The sequence below is a fragment of the Tachyglossus aculeatus genome, chromosome 1 (genome assembly GCF_015852505.1).
Source record: "Tachyglossus aculeatus isolate mTacAcu1 chromosome 1, mTacAcu1.pri, whole genome shotgun sequence".
NCBI classification, from domain to species: Eukaryota; Metazoa; Chordata; class Mammalia; order Monotremata; family Tachyglossidae; genus Tachyglossus; species Tachyglossus aculeatus.
Window position 1 is genome coordinate 41,045,680 of NC_052066.1, and position 18,752 is coordinate 41,064,431.

General features: G+C 41.7%; 1 protein-coding gene across 3 annotated transcripts in view; it reads right to left on the minus strand.

The window, feature by feature from the left end:
- Positions 1 to 18,752, minus strand: part of LOC119930739 (schwannomin-interacting protein 1) — an 823,807-nt gene that overhangs the window by 73,567 nt on the left and 731,488 nt on the right. The window contains exon 1 of one of the 3 annotated variants that reach the window (XM_038749386.1): positions 12,443 to 12,645. The exons of the other annotated variants lie outside the window; for them this stretch is intronic. Within the exon in view, the coding sequence (XP_038605314.1) occupies positions 12,443 to 12,472 (30 nt within the window). The 5' untranslated portion in view covers positions 12,473 to 12,645. Of the gene's footprint in view, positions 1 to 12,442; positions 12,646 to 18,752 lie in introns of those variants that run through there. 3 annotated transcript variants of the gene reach the window in all.

Below are 18,752 nucleotides of genomic sequence, written 5' to 3' on the forward strand. Positions count from 1 at the left end.
CCCTGTATCTACTCCAGTGCTTAGAACAGTATGTGGCACATAGTATGCACTTAACAAATACCATAAAAAAACAGGGCCTGTATCTTCAATGTTTAATGTAGCCTTCCAATCACCAAAGCAGCACATTACACATTGTTAATAAATACTGATTGCCTGAAAACCCACTGTTCTACTTAACTGAAACTCCCCAATCAATCCTGATTAACTTGAGATACAGATTGGTGGGGATTCAATACATGAGGTTCTCCTGGGTTTCTATCATGTAAGACTTCATAAACTATGCAAATTAGGGTAATCATTCATTCATTCATTCATTCATTCAATTGTATTTATTGAGCTCTTACTGTGTGCAGAGCACTGTACTAAGCGCTTGGGAAGTACAAGTTGGCAACATATAGAGACGGTTCCTACCCAAAAATGGGCTCACAGTCCAGACGGGGGAGACAGACAACAAAACAAAACATGTGGACAGGTGTCAAGTCATCAGAACAAAATCAATTAATCAAAATCATTAATAAATCAATGGTATTTATTGAATACTTACTGCTGGTAGAGCACTGCATGAAGAGTTTGGGAGTGTACAAGAATTGGTAGATATGCTCCCTGACCGATGAATTTGCAACTAGTTGTGGGGAGAGAGACATTGAAATGAATTATAGGAAGGGAAAGCAACAGAGAATAAAGATGTTGGGTGAGTATCAAAGTGTTCAGCAGGTAGGGATTTAAATGCATGGGGATGAAGAATACGATGGGGAGATGGGAGGTTAGTCAGGGAAAACTTCTGAAAGAAGTTAGGATTTTAGTAGGGCTTTGACCATGGGGTGAGTATTGGTCTATTGGATAAGGAGGGTGTTAGGATTATGTTGGTAGGTAAGCAAGATGAGAGCACTACACAAGTAAGTAGGCTGTTGTTAGAGGAACGAGGTTAGCTAGGATGAGGTAGAAGAGGGAATATGATGAGCACCACAAACTTTATACTAAAATAAATCTTGTGTGCCCGAAGATAAATGTTGTGTGCCTGAAGTGATTTTTTGAGGAAGAGGTCAAAAAAGTACAATATGAAAATTTCCTAGGCTACCAACTGCAGCAAAAATTAATCCTAAAGAAACATCTTTAAGAGTCATTGCAGTTCACCTCTGTTTACCATTTGTATGCTCATAGGTAAACTAGCAGAGTTTAATAATTGCATTCATATATGCTGTCATGCTGATTTTATTGAAATTTCCACCAGCCTTTCCCTTCCCCTTGCTGCACTTAGCGAATGTGTTGGCCTTGTTTGTTTTGGCTGAAGCAGATGTGGCTTTCCATTTTGGTTGATTTATAAATGGATGCTTCTGGCCAGTGTTTATTTTACAACCATTTGGTCTTCCCCGGAGATTCATCTCTAACTCCATTTCACATGACCACATTTGTGATTCTTGCATTTTTATTTCTAACCCCGACAGGTCGTTTGTGAATAGAACACAGTGAAGAGGAGATACTATCAAAATCGAGTTCTCCTTTTCCAGTTGTGTATGCTGAAAAACTGCAGATGGCTTTACATAGTGTTGCAGAGATTGTGTGGCCCTGCTACTTCCTCTGCATAGGTTATTCAGCATGGATTATTTAACATGATGATTTCCATTACGAATTGCAGCTTGTTTTGTCCAGGGGGTGTATATATGTTGATTTAATTCAAGTTTCATAGAGCACATTGAAAACAGTATTGAATTCCATTGAGTTAAATGCTTTTTTGTAATCAATGAACATGAATTAAACTGGGATTTGGTATTCTAGGCATTTTTCTGATGTCTGGCAGGCAGTTGATGGGGATAATAGCTGAGCACAGATTCCCAGCTTCTCTACAGTTGGAAGTCATATTGATACCGCTTAGAAGTTCCTGAGAAAGTTTTTGGATAATGGCTTTGAAGATCTTTAAAGTCCCCTTTCTTTCATCAAAACTGTTGTCTTTGTGTTTCCCATGCTATTTGGACATTGTGATGCCATTTTAGAGGTGGACTCTACACTGACTATCGTTGCCATACGTTAACTCTCTGGATAATTTTCTGTGCTTCACCTGGGTTTCAACCTGCTTCCAACATTCTCCCCCTCTAGACTATAAGCTCACTGTGGGCAGGAAATGTGTCTACGACCTTTGTTTTATTGCATTATCCCTAGTGCTTACTACAGTGCTCTGAACACAGTAAGTGCTCATAAATACCATTGACTGATTAATTCCAAATTGCTTGCTCGGTTGACTTATGTTTGAGGTAATAGAGATTTTAGATGGTCATGCAACACTTTAGGACAGTTTACATGTATTGTTCTTTTTGATTTGTTTTATCACATTTTCTTCAGTTATGTGTTCCTAGATATTCTTCTCCAGCATTGCATTTCTTGGCTCTCTTTACAGGTTTCCTCTCAACCCAAACTGTTCATCGTCTTTCTAATCATCTTCCATATGCCCTTCCAAAGCTGTCTGCATTCAGTTTTTGTGCTTGTCCCTCTCACTGTCATTTTCAGTTAACTTCCTGGACCCACCATCACTTTCTAATTGCTGTTTTCATTTTTTCCTTATTTGCTGACAAGGTATTTGTGTGAAGATTGTATCATAGTGTTTCTTCTCCTGGAGAAGGTCAATTAACATAATTCCTCTCCTAACATTTCTTCACTTCCTTAGCACTTCCATAATTAACTTTGGAATATGGAATATGGAATATGTTTATTAACATATGCTTTAAATTTCTTCTCTTTTTGTAGGTGATGACTTTCCCCTATACTGAAAGCTTGTTGTAGTTAGGGAATGTGTCTACTGACTGTTGTATTTTACTTTCCCTAGAGTTTAGTAGCACAGTAAATGCTCAAAAAATTCCATTGTCTGATTTGAAAATTTTAATTCCATCATTTGGAGCAGTATGCACTGGTGCAAATTGTACATTTGCCTACTCATAAAATTTCAGAGATTAATTCAGTGTCTGACAATATATAAACACTGAGAAGCAGCATAGTGTAGTGGACAGAGCACAGGCCTGAGAGTCAGAAGGTCATGGGTTCTAATCCAGGCTCTGCCACTTGTCTGCTGTGTGACCTTGGGCAAGTCACTTCACTTCTCTGGGCTTCAGTTACCTCATCTGTAAAATGGGGATTAAGACTGTGAGTCCCATTCTAGACTGTGAGCCCGCTGTTGGGTAGGGACCATCTCTATATGTTGCCAACTTGTACTTTCCAAGCGCTTAGTACAGTGCTCTGCACACAGTAAGCACTCAATAAATACGATTGAATGAATGAATGAATGTGGGACCGGGACTGTGTCCACCCTGATTACCTTGTATCTACCCCAGTGCGTAGAACAGTGCTTAGCACATAGTAAGCGTTTAACAAAATACCATCATTATTATAATTAAATAGATCTTGTTCTGGGTGACTACACTGGTGTTTTTCTAGCTTTGCTAAGATCAATCTCTTTGGTTTACTGTGTTCAACATGAATTAACAGTACCGTTAGGGAGAAAGACACTGATTTGGACTCCTTGCTCGTTTCATTCTCTTCCAAATTTCCCAATGAAGCCTTCCTGGTTGATGCTTGTTCTTGTTCCATTGTGCAAAAAACTCTCTCAATTTCTGTATGCCAGCAATGGTTAATTTAATCCTCCTAGGTCTTTTAGAGCTACGTCTATTAGTTGTGAACCATTAAATTTGTCCCAAGATATTTTCTGCATCCAGACAATGCGTGTTCCCTATGCCAATGTAAAAGTCCACTCTTGTCCTGTTCTCCATGTCTGTGTCTTCTCCTTTCCTACCTTTCATAGTCAGTCAATCGTACTTACTTAATGCTTGCTGTGTGCAGAGCACTGTATTAAGTGCTTGGAAAGTACAATACCACAATAAAGAGAGACAATCTCTGCCTACAGTGGGCTTACAGACTTCCTTCCCCTCTGCAGAGTGAGCTACTGAGCCCAGCCCTCCAGTCTCTACTCTAGGTCCACCATTCCCCACACATGCATTCATTCATTCAATCGTATTTATTGAGTGATTAATATGTGCAAAGCATGGTACTAAGTGCTTGGAAGAGTACATCAAACAATAGACACATTCCTTGCCCACAACGAGCTTACGGTCAGGAGGCAAAATGAAAAGTTTTATAAAATAGCAGAGACCCTGAAGCCCCCCAAAAGACCTGACCTATGAAATTCTTCCTGGTAGCTTGGTATGACAGTTTGACCAGTCCTATCCCAAGCAGGTAGGTTAATCAGAGCTTTTTCTAGAGTGATATACAGATCAAGGTCCATCTTCCTCTTCGTACACACGTCTTTCACTCTTCCTTCCTGCCTCTTTGCAGCTTCCCTTCCTCCCCCCAGAATTCACCATCCAGGTCCAGACACCTGCAAAAGCGTGACACAGGATTCCTAGCAGCCAAACTAGAAGTAGTTCTCAGACCCACCTGCTCCTCCAGGGGCCTGGCTCCAGTTTGGCTGTTGGTAAAACCACGCCATTTTCTGAGGTAGATGGTAGAATGACTGGGGGTTGGCTATTCCCTTAAATAGATGACTGCGCATATTGGCTGGCAGAAGAGAACAATTCCAGAAATGCTATCTCAGGGAACATAACTGGGAGTTTCCTGCAGCTGCTTGCTTCAACAATTCAAGGTAACAGTGAAGGACAATGGATAATGGCCAGCCAGTCTATAGACAATGTAAAGGAAATCATATTCATAGGGCAAGATACAAAAGAATGTTTTATTTAAACGTCTATTATTAATAAAGCTCAACATTATTTTGGGCTAAATAACTCCACTAAAATGCTAACAAAGCACAACGTTCTATGATTGCTCACCTGGTACTGAAAGCATTTTTTTCCTTTTTCAAGCACAGAACAGTAATAATGATGGTATTTGTTAAGTGCTTACTATGTGCCAAGCACTGTTCTAAGCACTGAGCACTGTTCTCAGCGCTGAACAGTTGAAGTAGAACTTTATTTGTATGGGATCTTGAAGGCACTCCACTTTATTCCCTTTTTTAGTGGGTTTAGGAGAAGAGTACTGGTCAAGGTGCCCACAGTTGGAAAGGTAGGTAAGGGAATCAGTTGGCTATTTATCTTCCTACCATCAAACCCTGGGATGGAGGGCTTCGTCTATTCTCTATTCATCAATAAACTAAAAAGTGCCCTGCTTAAAAATGATCCAGCATTACTTTGCCCACATTAAAACTTTAGTTATCACTGAACCTAATCCGTACACACGAACCAAAAGCATGAGAATCTAGGAAAAGCACTTTGGCAGGTGGGCAAGAACATGATCGGGAGGCATAATGATGATGATAATAACAATAATAATAATAATAATAATAATAGTATTTGTTAAGCACTTTCTATGTGCCAAGCATTGTTCTAAGTGCTAGGGGGGATACAAGGTAATCAGGTTGTCCCACATGGGGCTCATAGTCGTAATCCCTGTTTTACAGATGAGGAAACTGAGGCACAGATAAGTAAAGTGACTGGCCCAAAGTCACACAGCTGACAAGTGGCAGACCTGAGATTAGAACCCATGACCTCTGATGCCCAAGCCCGTGCTCGTTCCACTAAGCCATACTGCAATGTGAACCAGAACTAGGGAAATTACGCATTCAAGCTGCAGCTAAGTGTAGAATCAAGATAATCAACATGTGAACTTGTTTTGGGCAGGGAATGTGTCTGTTTGTTGTTATATTAATAATAATACTTGTGGTACTTGCTAAGCACTTACTACGTGCCAAGGACTGTTCTAAGCCCTGGGGTGGATACAAGTTGGTCAGGTTGGACCCAGTTCCAGTCCCAAACGGGGCTCACACTCTTAATCCCCATTTTACATATGAGGTAACTGAGGCCCAGAGAAGTGGACTTGCCCAAGGTCACACAGCAGACATGTTGTGGAGACCTGTGCTCTATCTATTGAGCCATGCTGCTTCTCCATTGCACATATATATTACTGCACTCTCCCATGTGCTTAGTACAGAGTTTTGCACACTGTAAGCGCTCAATAAATATGACTGAACACCTGAATCAGTGGTATCTGCTGAGCAAAGAGCCACATCCCCCAATTTCTTCACCGATCTCAGGGCACTTTCCTGGGCAGCCCTTCATCTCCCTTGGCTATTCCACTGTATGGGAACAGTCTCTGTATATTGCCAATTTGTACTTCCCAAGCGCTTAGTACAGTGCTCTGCACACAGTAAGCGCTCAATAAATACGATTGATGATGATGATGGGAGTGGAGGGGAAGGAGAGAAAAAGCACCCACTCCTAGCTAAGAGAGGGTGGGGCTGGTAGGCTGCAGAAAACCATTTTCATTGTTGATGTGAACTAGCGGATGCACCTTATTGGGAGAAAACAAACAAGCAGCAGCCCACTTTATGTGGGTGAAGGCCTTTATGTCATCATCAACTTGATCCTCTAAGCTCAAATGATTACAGGGATTTTCAACCAAGACTGGATGGAAGTACTTAACTTCAAGCTGGTCGTGCCAGGACGAATAGTGGAACAATGCTCTTCCCTGAAGACACTGGCCTCATCCCAGAATGTAGGAGGTCGATAATTCTGGCTTTTAGCCCAGCTCCCGTAAATGATAATACTTGACTTGATAACCTCATTGCTAATGCAACATGGAAAAAAAACACAAAAATCCTCACGATAGCCGAAAGAGGGACTCTGATGAAAAGAGGATCATAACGACATCGTTCTGGCACTAAGCTGCAACAGAACATTTTCTTATTGACTCCTGACTGAATAAAAAAGACAGCATGCCCATCTAAAGTTCTACTGTGGAAGAAAGATCCAGAAAAAAGGAAACTCGTGACTGCTGAACTTTGATGATTTCTACAAAAGGCTCTCACTACTTCAGCAGTACCCCTTTGTCTTGAAGGATGAATTCTGTCCACGGACAGTGCAGAAACCTGATCGGTGAAGTAATCCCCAGTTTCAAAGCCGATGATAAACTGATCAATAGTATTTACTGTAGGTACAAAGATGATAATGGTAATGATGAGATTTTTATCAGTGTATACAGTTTGACTGATCAGTGCTTCAACTGAGAAGGAGTGTGGCCTAGTGGAAAGAGCATGGGCTTGCGACTCAGAAGACCTGAGTTCTAATTCCCAGCTCTGCCCCTGGTCTGCTTTGGGGCCTTGGGCAAGTCACCGGCATTTAGTACAGTGCCACAGTGCTTAATACAGTGCCTCAGCACTTAGTACAATGCCTGGCACATAGTAAGCGCTTAACAAATACCATAATTATTACTTAACTTTTTGGTGTCTCAGTTTCCCCATCTGTTAAATTGGGATTAAATCCTACGTAATAATAATAATAATGATAGCATTTATGAAATGCTTACTATGTGCAAAGCACTGTTCTAAGCGGTGGGGAGGTTACAAGGTGATCAGGTTGACCCACGGGGGGCTCACAGTCTTAATCCCCATTTTACAGTTGAGGTAACTGAGGCATAGAGAAGTTACGTGACTTGCCCAAAGTCACACAGCTGACAATTGGTGGAGTCAAGATTTGAACCCATGACCTCTGACTCCAAAGCCCGTGCTCCTTCCACTGAGCCACGTCTGCCCACCTTGACTGTGAGCCCTATGCAGGACAGGGACTGTGTCCAACCTCATAACCTGGTATTTATCTTAGCACTTAGAACAGTACCTGGCATATCATAAGTGCTTAACAAATATAATAATAATAATGATAAGTTTTCCCCTTTGTTGTATTTTTGTATTCACCAAATCCAATTCTATGGTGAACCTAGCTAGGTGAACCTATGTAGACCATGCATGTAATTTGTTTTTCTAGTAGTTTTTTTTATGGTATTTGTAAAGCACTTACTTTGTGCTAAGCACCGTTTGAAGCACTGTGGTAGTTACAAGTTAATCAGCCTAGAGGTCCCTATCTCACATGGGACTCACAGTCTAAGTCAACTTTTCTTGCAGTTGAAGAAACTGAGGCACAAAAGTACTTTGCCCAAGGTCATACAGTGGTGGATCTCGGTTTAGAATCCAGGTCCTCTGATTCCCTGGGCTGTGCTTTATCCACTAAGCCACACTGCTTCCCTATGGACTGTTGTTATGGATTGTCCAGAGCCAATCATACTTTCTCACTCAGGTCCCATGGTACCAGCAATATCCATTTCCAAAGAACCTGACTAGAATTTCAGGTTTCATTTGTGACTATCAGAAGAATAGCTCTGCCTCTTCTTAGCTGAAGCAGCGTGGCCTAGTGTAAAGAGCATGGGCCTGGGAATCAGAGGACCAGGGTTCTAATTCTGGTTTGGCCACTTGTCTACAGTGTGATCTTGGGCAAACTACTTATCTTCCCAGTGTCTCAGTTGCCTCACCTGTAAAATGGGGATTAGGACCATGAGCCTCATGTGAGACATGGGCTGTGTCCAATCTGATTATCTTGTACCTACCCCAGTTGCTAGTACCTGGCACATAGTAAGCACTTAACAAATATCATTTTTTAAAAAAGGGACTGTTTTGTTCCTCTGTCCAGTCTTATGCAACTGTTGATTGAAGCACTCACTTATGCAGAAAACCTGAGGGAGTCTTTGAAATTATATCTAATACAGTTAGCGTTACTTATATAATTCAGGGTTAGAGTTTCATGAGAACTCATGAAAAAGGCAAGTGGGGGAAAGTGAAAGATTGTTAAGGAGCCCCTCATTTTTCCCCATCCTTAAGAGAAGAGAGGGTAGCTCCCCGGCCCATGTCCTCCCGCTGTCTTGGAATGCCCTCCCTCTGCACATCCGCCAAGCTAGCTCTCTTCCTCCCTTCAAAGCCCTACTGAGAGCTCACCTCCTCCAGGAGGCCTTCCCAGACTGAGCCTCCTCCTTCCTCTCCCTCTCTTCCCCCTCCCCATCCCCCCAGCCTTACCTCCTTCCCCTCCCCACAGCACCTGTATATATGTATATATGTTTGGGCATATTTATTACTCTATTTTACTTGTACATATTTATTCTATTTATTTTATTTTGTTAATATGTTTTGTTTTGTTGTCTGTCTTCCCCTTCTAAACTGTGAGCCTGCTGCTGGGTAGGGATCGTCTCTGTATGTTGCCAACTTGTATTTCCCAAGCACTTAGTACAGTGCTCTGCACACAGTAAGCGCTCAATAAATATGACTGAATGAATGAATGATCTCTTCTGGCCTAGTCTTCAATTTCTAGATGTGACTAGTAAGATAAAACTTACTATAGAAAGGGCAGTGAAGGAGGGTCCCTGTTATCTTAGTGGTGCCTGTTTGGTGGCAACTGCTTCCTGCCTTGAAGTGTGAAGGGAATACCATTTGGGAAAGAGGGCACAAATTGGGAACAGCCCACTTTGTCTGAGCAAATCATACTGGAGCAGGGAGTGGGGCAAGTCAAACTGCGCTGAGGATTAGGTGAGAGATATGTTCAAATATTGTGGGCAGGGAATGTGTCTGTTTACTGTTGTACTCTCCCAAGCAATTAGTACATTGCTCTGCACACAGGAAGGGCTCAATATATACGACTGAATGAATAAGCTGACTTTGGCTCAGTTTGGTGGGTCCAAGTGTGAAGGGAACAGAACAGATGTAGAAAAGAAAAACACACATTCATAACTTTCTGCAAATCATGCTTATTCTTGTCTCTCTGGTCATACAAGGGAATAGACACTAACTTATCCCATCGATAGGTTACTATTTAATATCCTTTTAGAGTATTTGTTTACTCTAAAGATAAATGTCTCTAAGAGCTAATCTATTCTACCACACTAAGCAAAAGAGTTCCACAATCCTGAATTATAAAGTGGCATGTGTTGGCCAAACCTTTAAATACCTATAAATAAAATATAAACCAGCTTCAATAGATTTGGAGCTTTTTCCCACTGGTTTCCCATCTTCTGAGCAAAGGTTCTACATCATTAATGCATGCCAATCAACTAAGAACAACAAAGACATCTAGAACGTAACTGCCAAAAGTTACTTGAAAAACAGCCATATGGAGTATAATGTATCCATCTGAGCAGACATGTTGCGCCAAATGGTGGCATGTTCTGGTTTCAAATGCTATTTTAAAAGGCCACAAACTTTGTAAAATGAGATCCCTCCCTTCTCCAAGTCACTTGCTAGATTTTCTTTGAGGTAGAAGCAGATTTGTGAATGCATGGTAACATTAAGGGCCTGATGTCAACAACTCAAAAAGCATCGCTGGAAGAAAGGCTATGCCATTTTTATAGCACTCAGCTGTGTTTTGTTTTTACTGAAATTCACCATAGCACCAGGAGAACATTTCTGAAAGGCAATGAACTGCTGATGTCATTAGTGACTAAGACATCAATAGTGAAACAATTTCCTCCCTCAACCCCCTCCTCCTCCTGCTCCTCCCTTCAAGCCAGTCTAAGGGCTTTGGAAAGGAATGCTGGGTGCTGAAATCCAATCCTTCATAATAACAATTGTAGCATTTGTTAAGTGCTTACTATGTGCAAGACACTGTACTAAGCACTGGGGTGGATATAAGCAAATAAGGTTGGACATAGTCCCTGTCCCATGTGGGGCTCACAGTCTCAATCTCTATTTTTACAGATGACACAACTGAGGTCCAGAGAAGTGAAATGACTTGCCTAAGGTCACGCAGCAGACAAGTGGCAGGGCTGGGATTAGAACCCATGACCTTCTGACTCCAGTCCTTTGCTCTATCCAGTATGCTATTCTGCTTCTTTACAGCCTGTGGTGCTCTAAATCTAAGACTTCTAACACAGATAAATTAATACTTAGCTTCAATGTTAATCATTTTTGAGTTTCTTTTTTGCCTTCTTCATGGACCCCAACAAAGTATGGTTTTAAGAGAAAATGCACACAAATGGGTAGGGCTCTTTGTTGAAATAATAATAATAATAATAATAATAATAATAATAATAATGATAGTATTTGTTAAGCGCTTACTATGTGCCAAGCATTGTTCTAGGCACTGGGGTAGATACAAGGTAATCAGGTGGTTCCATGTGAGGCTCACACTTTTAATCCCCATTTTACAGATGGGGGAACTGAGGCACAGAGAAGTTAAGTAACTTGCCCAAGGTCACACAGGGGACAAGTGGTGGACCCAGGATTAGAACCCATGACCTCTGACTCCCAAGCCCATGCTCTTGCCACTAAGCCACGCTGATTTCTAATAAATGAGCACATTAGGACAATTAGTATATGGTGCTCCAAAAATAAAGATATCCTATTGGAGTCAGTTTACTTTCATTTAGTATTCCTTTCACCTGAAAAGGAACAACAGCAGTAGCCCCACTTTAACCCTGCATCTCCCAGAACTATTCAGCAGAAACACTGGGAACAATCTCACAATATTCCAACTATCTCTCACAAATGTTTTTAATCTTGAAGGTTGAATGCTTCCCTTGAAATGGATAAAGAAATCAGCACATGGAAAGTTATCTGATAAATCTGATGTTCTATTGAAAATACCGGTAGTCCCCTAATTGTTTTTTTTTAATTCCACTAATTATTCTTATCTCTAAATTCAGTCCTGCTGTTTGGAATAACCAAAAGTATATCTTAAAAGCAGTCCAAAATGTTAACCATTGTAGACAGGATAAAAATGCAGTCTTTCTCAGGACTACAGTCTACTCAGATATCCTTGTAATATCAGAAACCTGATCTTATGAAAAAAACACCTTGCTTCTCTCAGGTCACATACACTTTTGATGAAGTAGCAGTCAGAATAAAATTTCAAGAATACAAATGAACTATGAAAAATTTAGATGTAATCCTTCAAAGACAACCTCATTCTCGTTAATAACTGCAAATAGCAAGATAGAGAAGATGTCAGATTCTGATTAACATTCACTCTGCGACTTTTCATGTATCTTTTCATACGATTCTCCATAGCGTAATTTGAAAACATTTGTGTCAGAGTACAGTGTAATTCCCCAAGTAGAGCCATTAATTACACAATATAAATACAACCTTTACCTACCCCAAATCCTAGAAGGTGAGTGTATATGTGAATGCAGAACAAATGAGAACTCGACAGTTCTTGGCTCCTTTTCACTGAATTTTTGAGGAATGACTAAAACCCAAATAGGGGTCACAAGAGGTAATCTATCCACTAAATAGAACTAATAAAGACCATGTCTTTAATGCTCTGGCTGTGGTATGCTAAGCAGAACCACTTCCCTCTGCTCCCCCTTAAATTCAATTACAGTTCAAAGGAGTTCTTCTACCAGTACAGACAAGCGGAATGGAAAAAAACAATTCCATGGATTTCACAAATACTTTTAAGTCCAAAAAAGCAGTGTTTTCTGCCCCATTACCCCTTTGAAAATGTAATTACAATACCAATACTGTAGGCTTAGAAGAAAAGGAGCAGAGGATTCTGAGAAAATATGAAAAGAGGCAACCTGCTGCTTTGAAACAGGGAGGCCTTTCTTCCCAAAGGATGCCACAGCCTCAAAAAGACGCTTTAAATCTTACCTGATACGAACAGTTTTCCTGATGTACCATATCTCAGTGCATCATAGAGAGCAGACCACAAGAGCCAGGAATGTTTAGAGCGGCTGCAGAGCCCAAATTTTCAGCATCTAAAGGAACCCAGAATGCCCTTGCAACTGGGAGGCTTCCCGCAGATTAAAATGGATGCTGTTTCTGCTGATCAACCTGCGCAATGGCACTGCCTTTGCTAGGGAAGGGGGAAGAGCGAGAGCAGAGCAGAGCAGAGTGGCTTTCCTCAGGGAACACGCAAGGGGGCTTAATACCATCTAGCTAGCACTGGGATGGGGGAGGGGAGGTCCACTGGACGCTCGCACAATCAGCCAATTATATTATAGGCACAAAGACAGGGATCAGTCTGAGGCTAGTGTGACCTGGTGCTTTATAAAGGCAGTTAGCTGATGTGGAAACATTCTAGTCTTCATTAAAGCCAAAAAGGAAAAAGAGAACAATCAATATTGCAGTCGAACATTTCTGACCTCTGTCATTATCCTTTCTACCCCATGCCTGACTAATTCCTTTAAGAGGGCTACTGAAAATATTTTTTAAAGTTTTGATTTGGGAAACAAAAATCCTAATCCGAGTGCTGTATTATGGAAATCTAAATGTTTTTGAATTTCCAGAGAGTGTGGTCAGTTTCTTTGGAATTACCTAAGTATCCTCTTTGATTTAGCTCTAAACTATATGGGGAGTGTGAGATTTTCTTATCAAAATGAGATTTTGTTAAATAAGTACCCATCAGTGAATTATCCTTTTTAAATTCTTAACCTCGGCATTTGGAAGATGGTGCTTGTGGAAATGTTAACAAAATGAGGGGCTTGAAACTCTCACAAAGGGAACCTTAGAAATTTGTATCAGCTGGGCCCCTTTCAGCATGCTAACACACCCCAGGTCCTGCTGAGTCTAGGACACCAATGAAAGGAAATATGAAATAGAACCAGGATGATTGTGCAAGGGATAGAGGAAAAAATATTTAGTGTTCTGCGGCTCAAGGTTTCCAAGAAAACATAATTTTTAGAAAGGCAGTGGGTTCTAGTGGAAAAATCAAAGTAATGGGAGTTTGGAACTTGGTTGATATTCCCAGCTCCACCTCTTGTCTGCTGTGTGACCTTGGGTAAGTCAATCAATGGCACTTATTAAGTGCTTACTCTATGCAGAACACTGTATTAAGCACTCTGGTGAGTATGATAGAGTAGGAGTCACTTAAAACTTTGTTGCACCTCAGTTTTTTGCCTTCTAAATGGGGATAACAATTCTTGTTATTCCTTTCTCACACTGTGAGCTCTGTATGGGGCAAAGACTGTGTCCAATCTATCTCATACCTACCCTAGCACTTAGCATAATGCTTGGCACACAATAAGTGCTAAATAAAGTGAACCATTATTATTATGATAAATCAAAAGGATGCAAAGGGTAGGTGAAAGGAGAAAGGGAGATTCTGAAGAAAAGAAGAAACACTTTAATTCTTCAGACACTTTCCTTTCTGACCTTAGTCAAAACCAGAGAAGGCTCCTTCTCTCTTAAATATTAAATGAACACGTGGGTCCTGATGCAAACTCCCTTGAGTCTTGGACCACAATCCTGTGGGAGCTGAGGTAGGGTAGCTCACACATCACACTCCTCACGACACTGGCATAGCTCATAATGAAAGATGTCCCAGTTCATGGTTAGGAGCAAGCCCAAGAAAGCACACATAAAATTCATTCATTCAATCGTATTTGTTGAGTGTTTACTGTTTGCAGAGCACTGTATTAAGTGCTTGGGAAAATGATAATGGTACTTGTTAAGTGCTTACTATGTGCCAGGCACTGTTCTAAACACTGGGATAGGTACAAGTTGATTAGGTTGGACACAGTCCCTGTCCCACATGGAGCTCACACTCTTAATCCCCATTTTACAGATGAGGTTAGCTGAGGCCCAGAGAAGTAAAGTGACTTATCCAAGGTCAAACAGCAGACAAAAGGCAGGGCCGGGATTAGAAGCCAGGTCATTTTGATTCCCAGGCCCAAGCTCTATCCACTAAGCCACATAAAATCAAGCATGGTGGTATTGATTATCATTGGACACACTTTCGAAGGTTAGCCAGTGGAACTATGGAAGTATGGAGGAAAACTATTGGACGGCACAACCATCCTTCCCGTCTCAGAAGCCCGCAACCTTGGTGTCATCCTTGACTCCTCTCATTCAACCCACATATCCAATCCATCACCAAATCCTGTCGGTCTCACCTTCACAACATCGCCAAGATCCACACTTTCCTCTCCATCCAAACCACTACCACATTAGCAAAATCACTCTTCCTATGCCGCCTAGATTACTACATCAGCCTTCTTTCTGACATCCCAACTTCCCGCCTCTCCCCACTTCAGTCACACTTCATTCCGCTGCCCAGATTATCTTTCTAAAGAAACGTTCAGGGCATGCCACTCTCCTTCACTTTTGTATCAAACAAAAACTCCTCACTATTGGCTTTACCTGTATATATGTATATATGGTTGTACATATTTATTACTCTATTTATTTATTTATTTATTTTACTTGTACATTTCTATCCTATTTATTTTATTTTGTTGGTATGTTTGGTTCTGTTCTCTGTCTCCCTCTTTTAGACTGTGAGCCCACTGTTGGGTAGGGACTGTCTCTATGTGTTGCCAATTTGTACTTCCCAACCGCTTAGTACAGTGCTCTGCACATAGTAAGCGCTCAATAAATACGATTGATTGATTGATTGATTGATTTAAAGCTTTCCATCATCTTGCCCCCTCCTACCTCACCTCCCTTCTCTCCTTCTACATCCCAGTCTGCACACTCTGTTCCCCTGGTGCTAACCATTTCTCTGTGCTTCAATCTCGCCTGTCTCACCACTGACCCCTGCCCATGTCCTTCCTCTGGCATCAAATGCCCTCCACCTCCTCAAATAAACCAATCACTCTACCCCCTTTCAAAGCCCTATTGAAGGTGCACCTCCTCCAGGAGGCCTTCCAGGAGCCCCACTTTTCTTCTGCTCCCACTCCCTTCCGCATCACCCTGACTTGCTCCTTTTGCTCTTCCCACCTCTCCTTGCCCCAGAGTACTTATATCTATATGTATATACCTATAATTCTATTTATTTATGTTGATGCCTGTTTACTTGTATTGATGTCTGTCTCCCCCCCTCTAGACTGTAAGCCTGTTGTGGACAGGTATTGTCTCTCTTTATCTGTGGTATTGTACTTTCCAAGTTTTTAGTACAGTGCTCTGCACACTGTAAGCACTCAATATGATTGAATGAATGAACTATAGTTCTACAGCATTACATTTCAAGCTAGCTCAAGAAAACTCTGGCAAGAAAAAATGCCCATTTTGTAAAAGTCTTTAAATGCAATTGAATGCAGAAGAGGCAATTATAACATACCTAATACAACAGCCATAAACAAAGGTCAGCTCAAAACTCACTCAGGTGAATGTGCTTTCGGTACTGAGATTTAAGTCCCAATGCCAAATACCCCAAACCCTCTAAGTCACTTGGGCACAACACACGAGCACCTGATAACACTTGTCATGTGTCATTAAAAACAACCTCAGCCTTTCCCACTCATCACCCGCTGCTGTTCTAAGAATAGTGGCAGTGACTCAGAATCTGTTTTGCAAAGAAGAGGATTTATGACAATTTATCCTAAATCTTGTCAAACACATAGAAAGGTGTAAATGAGCCAAAAGAAGACTACATCACACAGTCCGTTTCACCCTTCCTTTTATAGTCATCCAACTAAAAAAGGGTGTGCTGTAATTCAAGTTCTCAATCGCCGTGGGGAAAATTTTAAACAGAAACCAGCTGTTGGAAGAATACTTGGGCGGAAATTAGTCACCGACTTAAAACAGAGGAACTAGTTTTAGTTTAGTTGTGTTTCCTCTTGCACAGGAGTAATGACCATCTAACAATATGGACACCCTGGGCATATGAACTTTTCAGACTGAAGACTCATCCAACACAATATGTCCATCCAACTCTGACCTTATGACTGAGTGTCACAGATAAGTTATCTTCCCCCAGTTCCATTCCTGGTGGCTTTCTTGCCTCTCTTTCCCACACCCCACATTTGCCTAACCCCTTACCTATCCGCCCAGTACCACTTTTGCATTTTTTAGCTTAGACCAGCTGCTACTGGTGGTCCCCCAGACTCTCTCCCAAAACCCTACTCCCATTATCCTCTCCAGAATGACCCAACCCCCTTAACCGGACCAGCTTTCTTATGTTTTTATACTTAATGTTAAATTTAGCATTACTAGCCACCATCACCATCACCTTCCCTACACCTTTCAATTTTCCTGGATTATAATGCCATCTTTCTGCCTAGGTCAAAGTCACAGGGACAAGAACAAGGTCAGACTATAAGCATGTTTTGGCCAGGGAATGTGTTTACCAACTGTTACAGTATACTTTCCCAAGCACTTAGTACAGTGCTCAGCACACAATAAGCGCTTAATAAATATGATCTATTGATTGGGCCTGGATGGCGGGGAAGCAGCCAGCCCTATCCCAAGCCCCCATAATCACTTCCAGTCTGGCCCATCCCCACGGCTAAGACCAAGGTAGATGAGCACAGGGTTGTAGGCTGGGAAGTTCAGGTGGTGGGCTAGGAAGGGATCTACTAAACTCATCTCTACGATTCAGCTGTCCCCTTGGGAGTGGGCCTAGATTGGATCATTACTAGTTACATGTGCATCTAAGGGAAAATGTACTCCCTAATGCAACCTCGTCTGTGGGGCTCATCTGTGTACTGGAAAATGTTCTTCCCCAGGGACCTCACTTCCAAGTCTGCTTAATTCTAGTTGTGATTTTTGTAAAGGGAAGGTACCAGGAAAGTGATGGAGGATTCTGGAAAGTGATTTACTGCTTGAGATGCTAGTATGAATTGGCATGAGTCAAGACAAGCCAGTAGTACCAAGACAGCAAAGAATAGATAGCCTTTTCTCAGCCAGGGCCCAAAGCCAGGCAAGACCTTTGCTTATCACCTTTAGGGGCAGAGGCCCCAGTTTGACTTCAGTCCAAGGGTTTGGCAGGTTCCCTCCAAAATAGGAGAAACAGGAAGAGATGATGGTAAATTAACTTAAAGGCCATGACGGACCAAAATGTGATAAAAGCACATAATAGAGAAGCACCATGACCTAGTGGATAAAGTACAGGCCTGGGAGTCAGAAGGACCTGGGTTTTAATCCTGGCTCTGCTACTTTATCTGCTATGTGATCTTGGGTAAGTCACCTCAATTCTCTGGGCCTCAGTTACCTCATCTGTACAATGGGGGTTAAAACCGTGAGCCCCATGTGGGAGAGGGAATGTATCCAACCCTATTTGCTTGTATCCACTCCAGCACTTAGTACAGTGCCTGGCACATAGTACGTGCTTAACAAATACCACAATTATTACTATTGTAATAGTTATTATTGCTATTATTCTTATTATCAGCTTAAAGATAACCCACGATGAAGACACAAGGAGCAGTCTTGCCCCCAGGTTTGGACCTGGGGGTCGGTTACAACATTACAACACATCATTACCTTCACAGCATCACCAAAGTCCATCCCTTCCTCTCCATTTGAACTGCCACCACATTAATGCAAGCACTTATCCTATCCCACCTTGATTATTGTATCAGTCTCCCTGCCTCCTGTCTCTCCCCACTCCAGTCCATGCTCCATTCTGCTTCCCTGATCATCTTCCTTCAGAAACATTCAGATCATGTTTCTCCACTTCTCAAGAAACTCCAGTGGTTGCCCATCCACCTCTGCATCAAATAAAAATTCCTCACCATTGGCTTTAAAGCACATAATCACCTTGCCCCCTCATTCATTCAATCATATTTATTGAGTGCTTACTGTATGCAGAGCACTGTACTAAGCACTTGAACTAGCCTGCACATTTTGTTCCTCTAATGCCTACTTCCTCACTGTACCTCGATCTTGTCTAACTCACTGACCTCTTGCCCACATTCTACCTCTGGCCTGGAATGCCCGCCCTCCTCATATCAGACAGATACATGCTCTCCCCAACTTCAAAATCTTTTGAAGGCATATCTCCAAGAAGCCTTCCCTGACTAGGCCCTCCTCTCCTCTTCTCCCACTCCCTCCTCCATTGCCCTGATTTGCTCCCTTCATTCAATCAATCAATCAATCAATCAATCGTATTTATTGAGCGCTTACTATGTGCAGAGCACTGTACTAAGCGCTTGGGAAGTACAAATTGGCATCACATAGAGACAGTCCCTACCCAACAGTGGGCTCAAAGTCTAAAAGACATCCTCTCTCCCATCCCCAT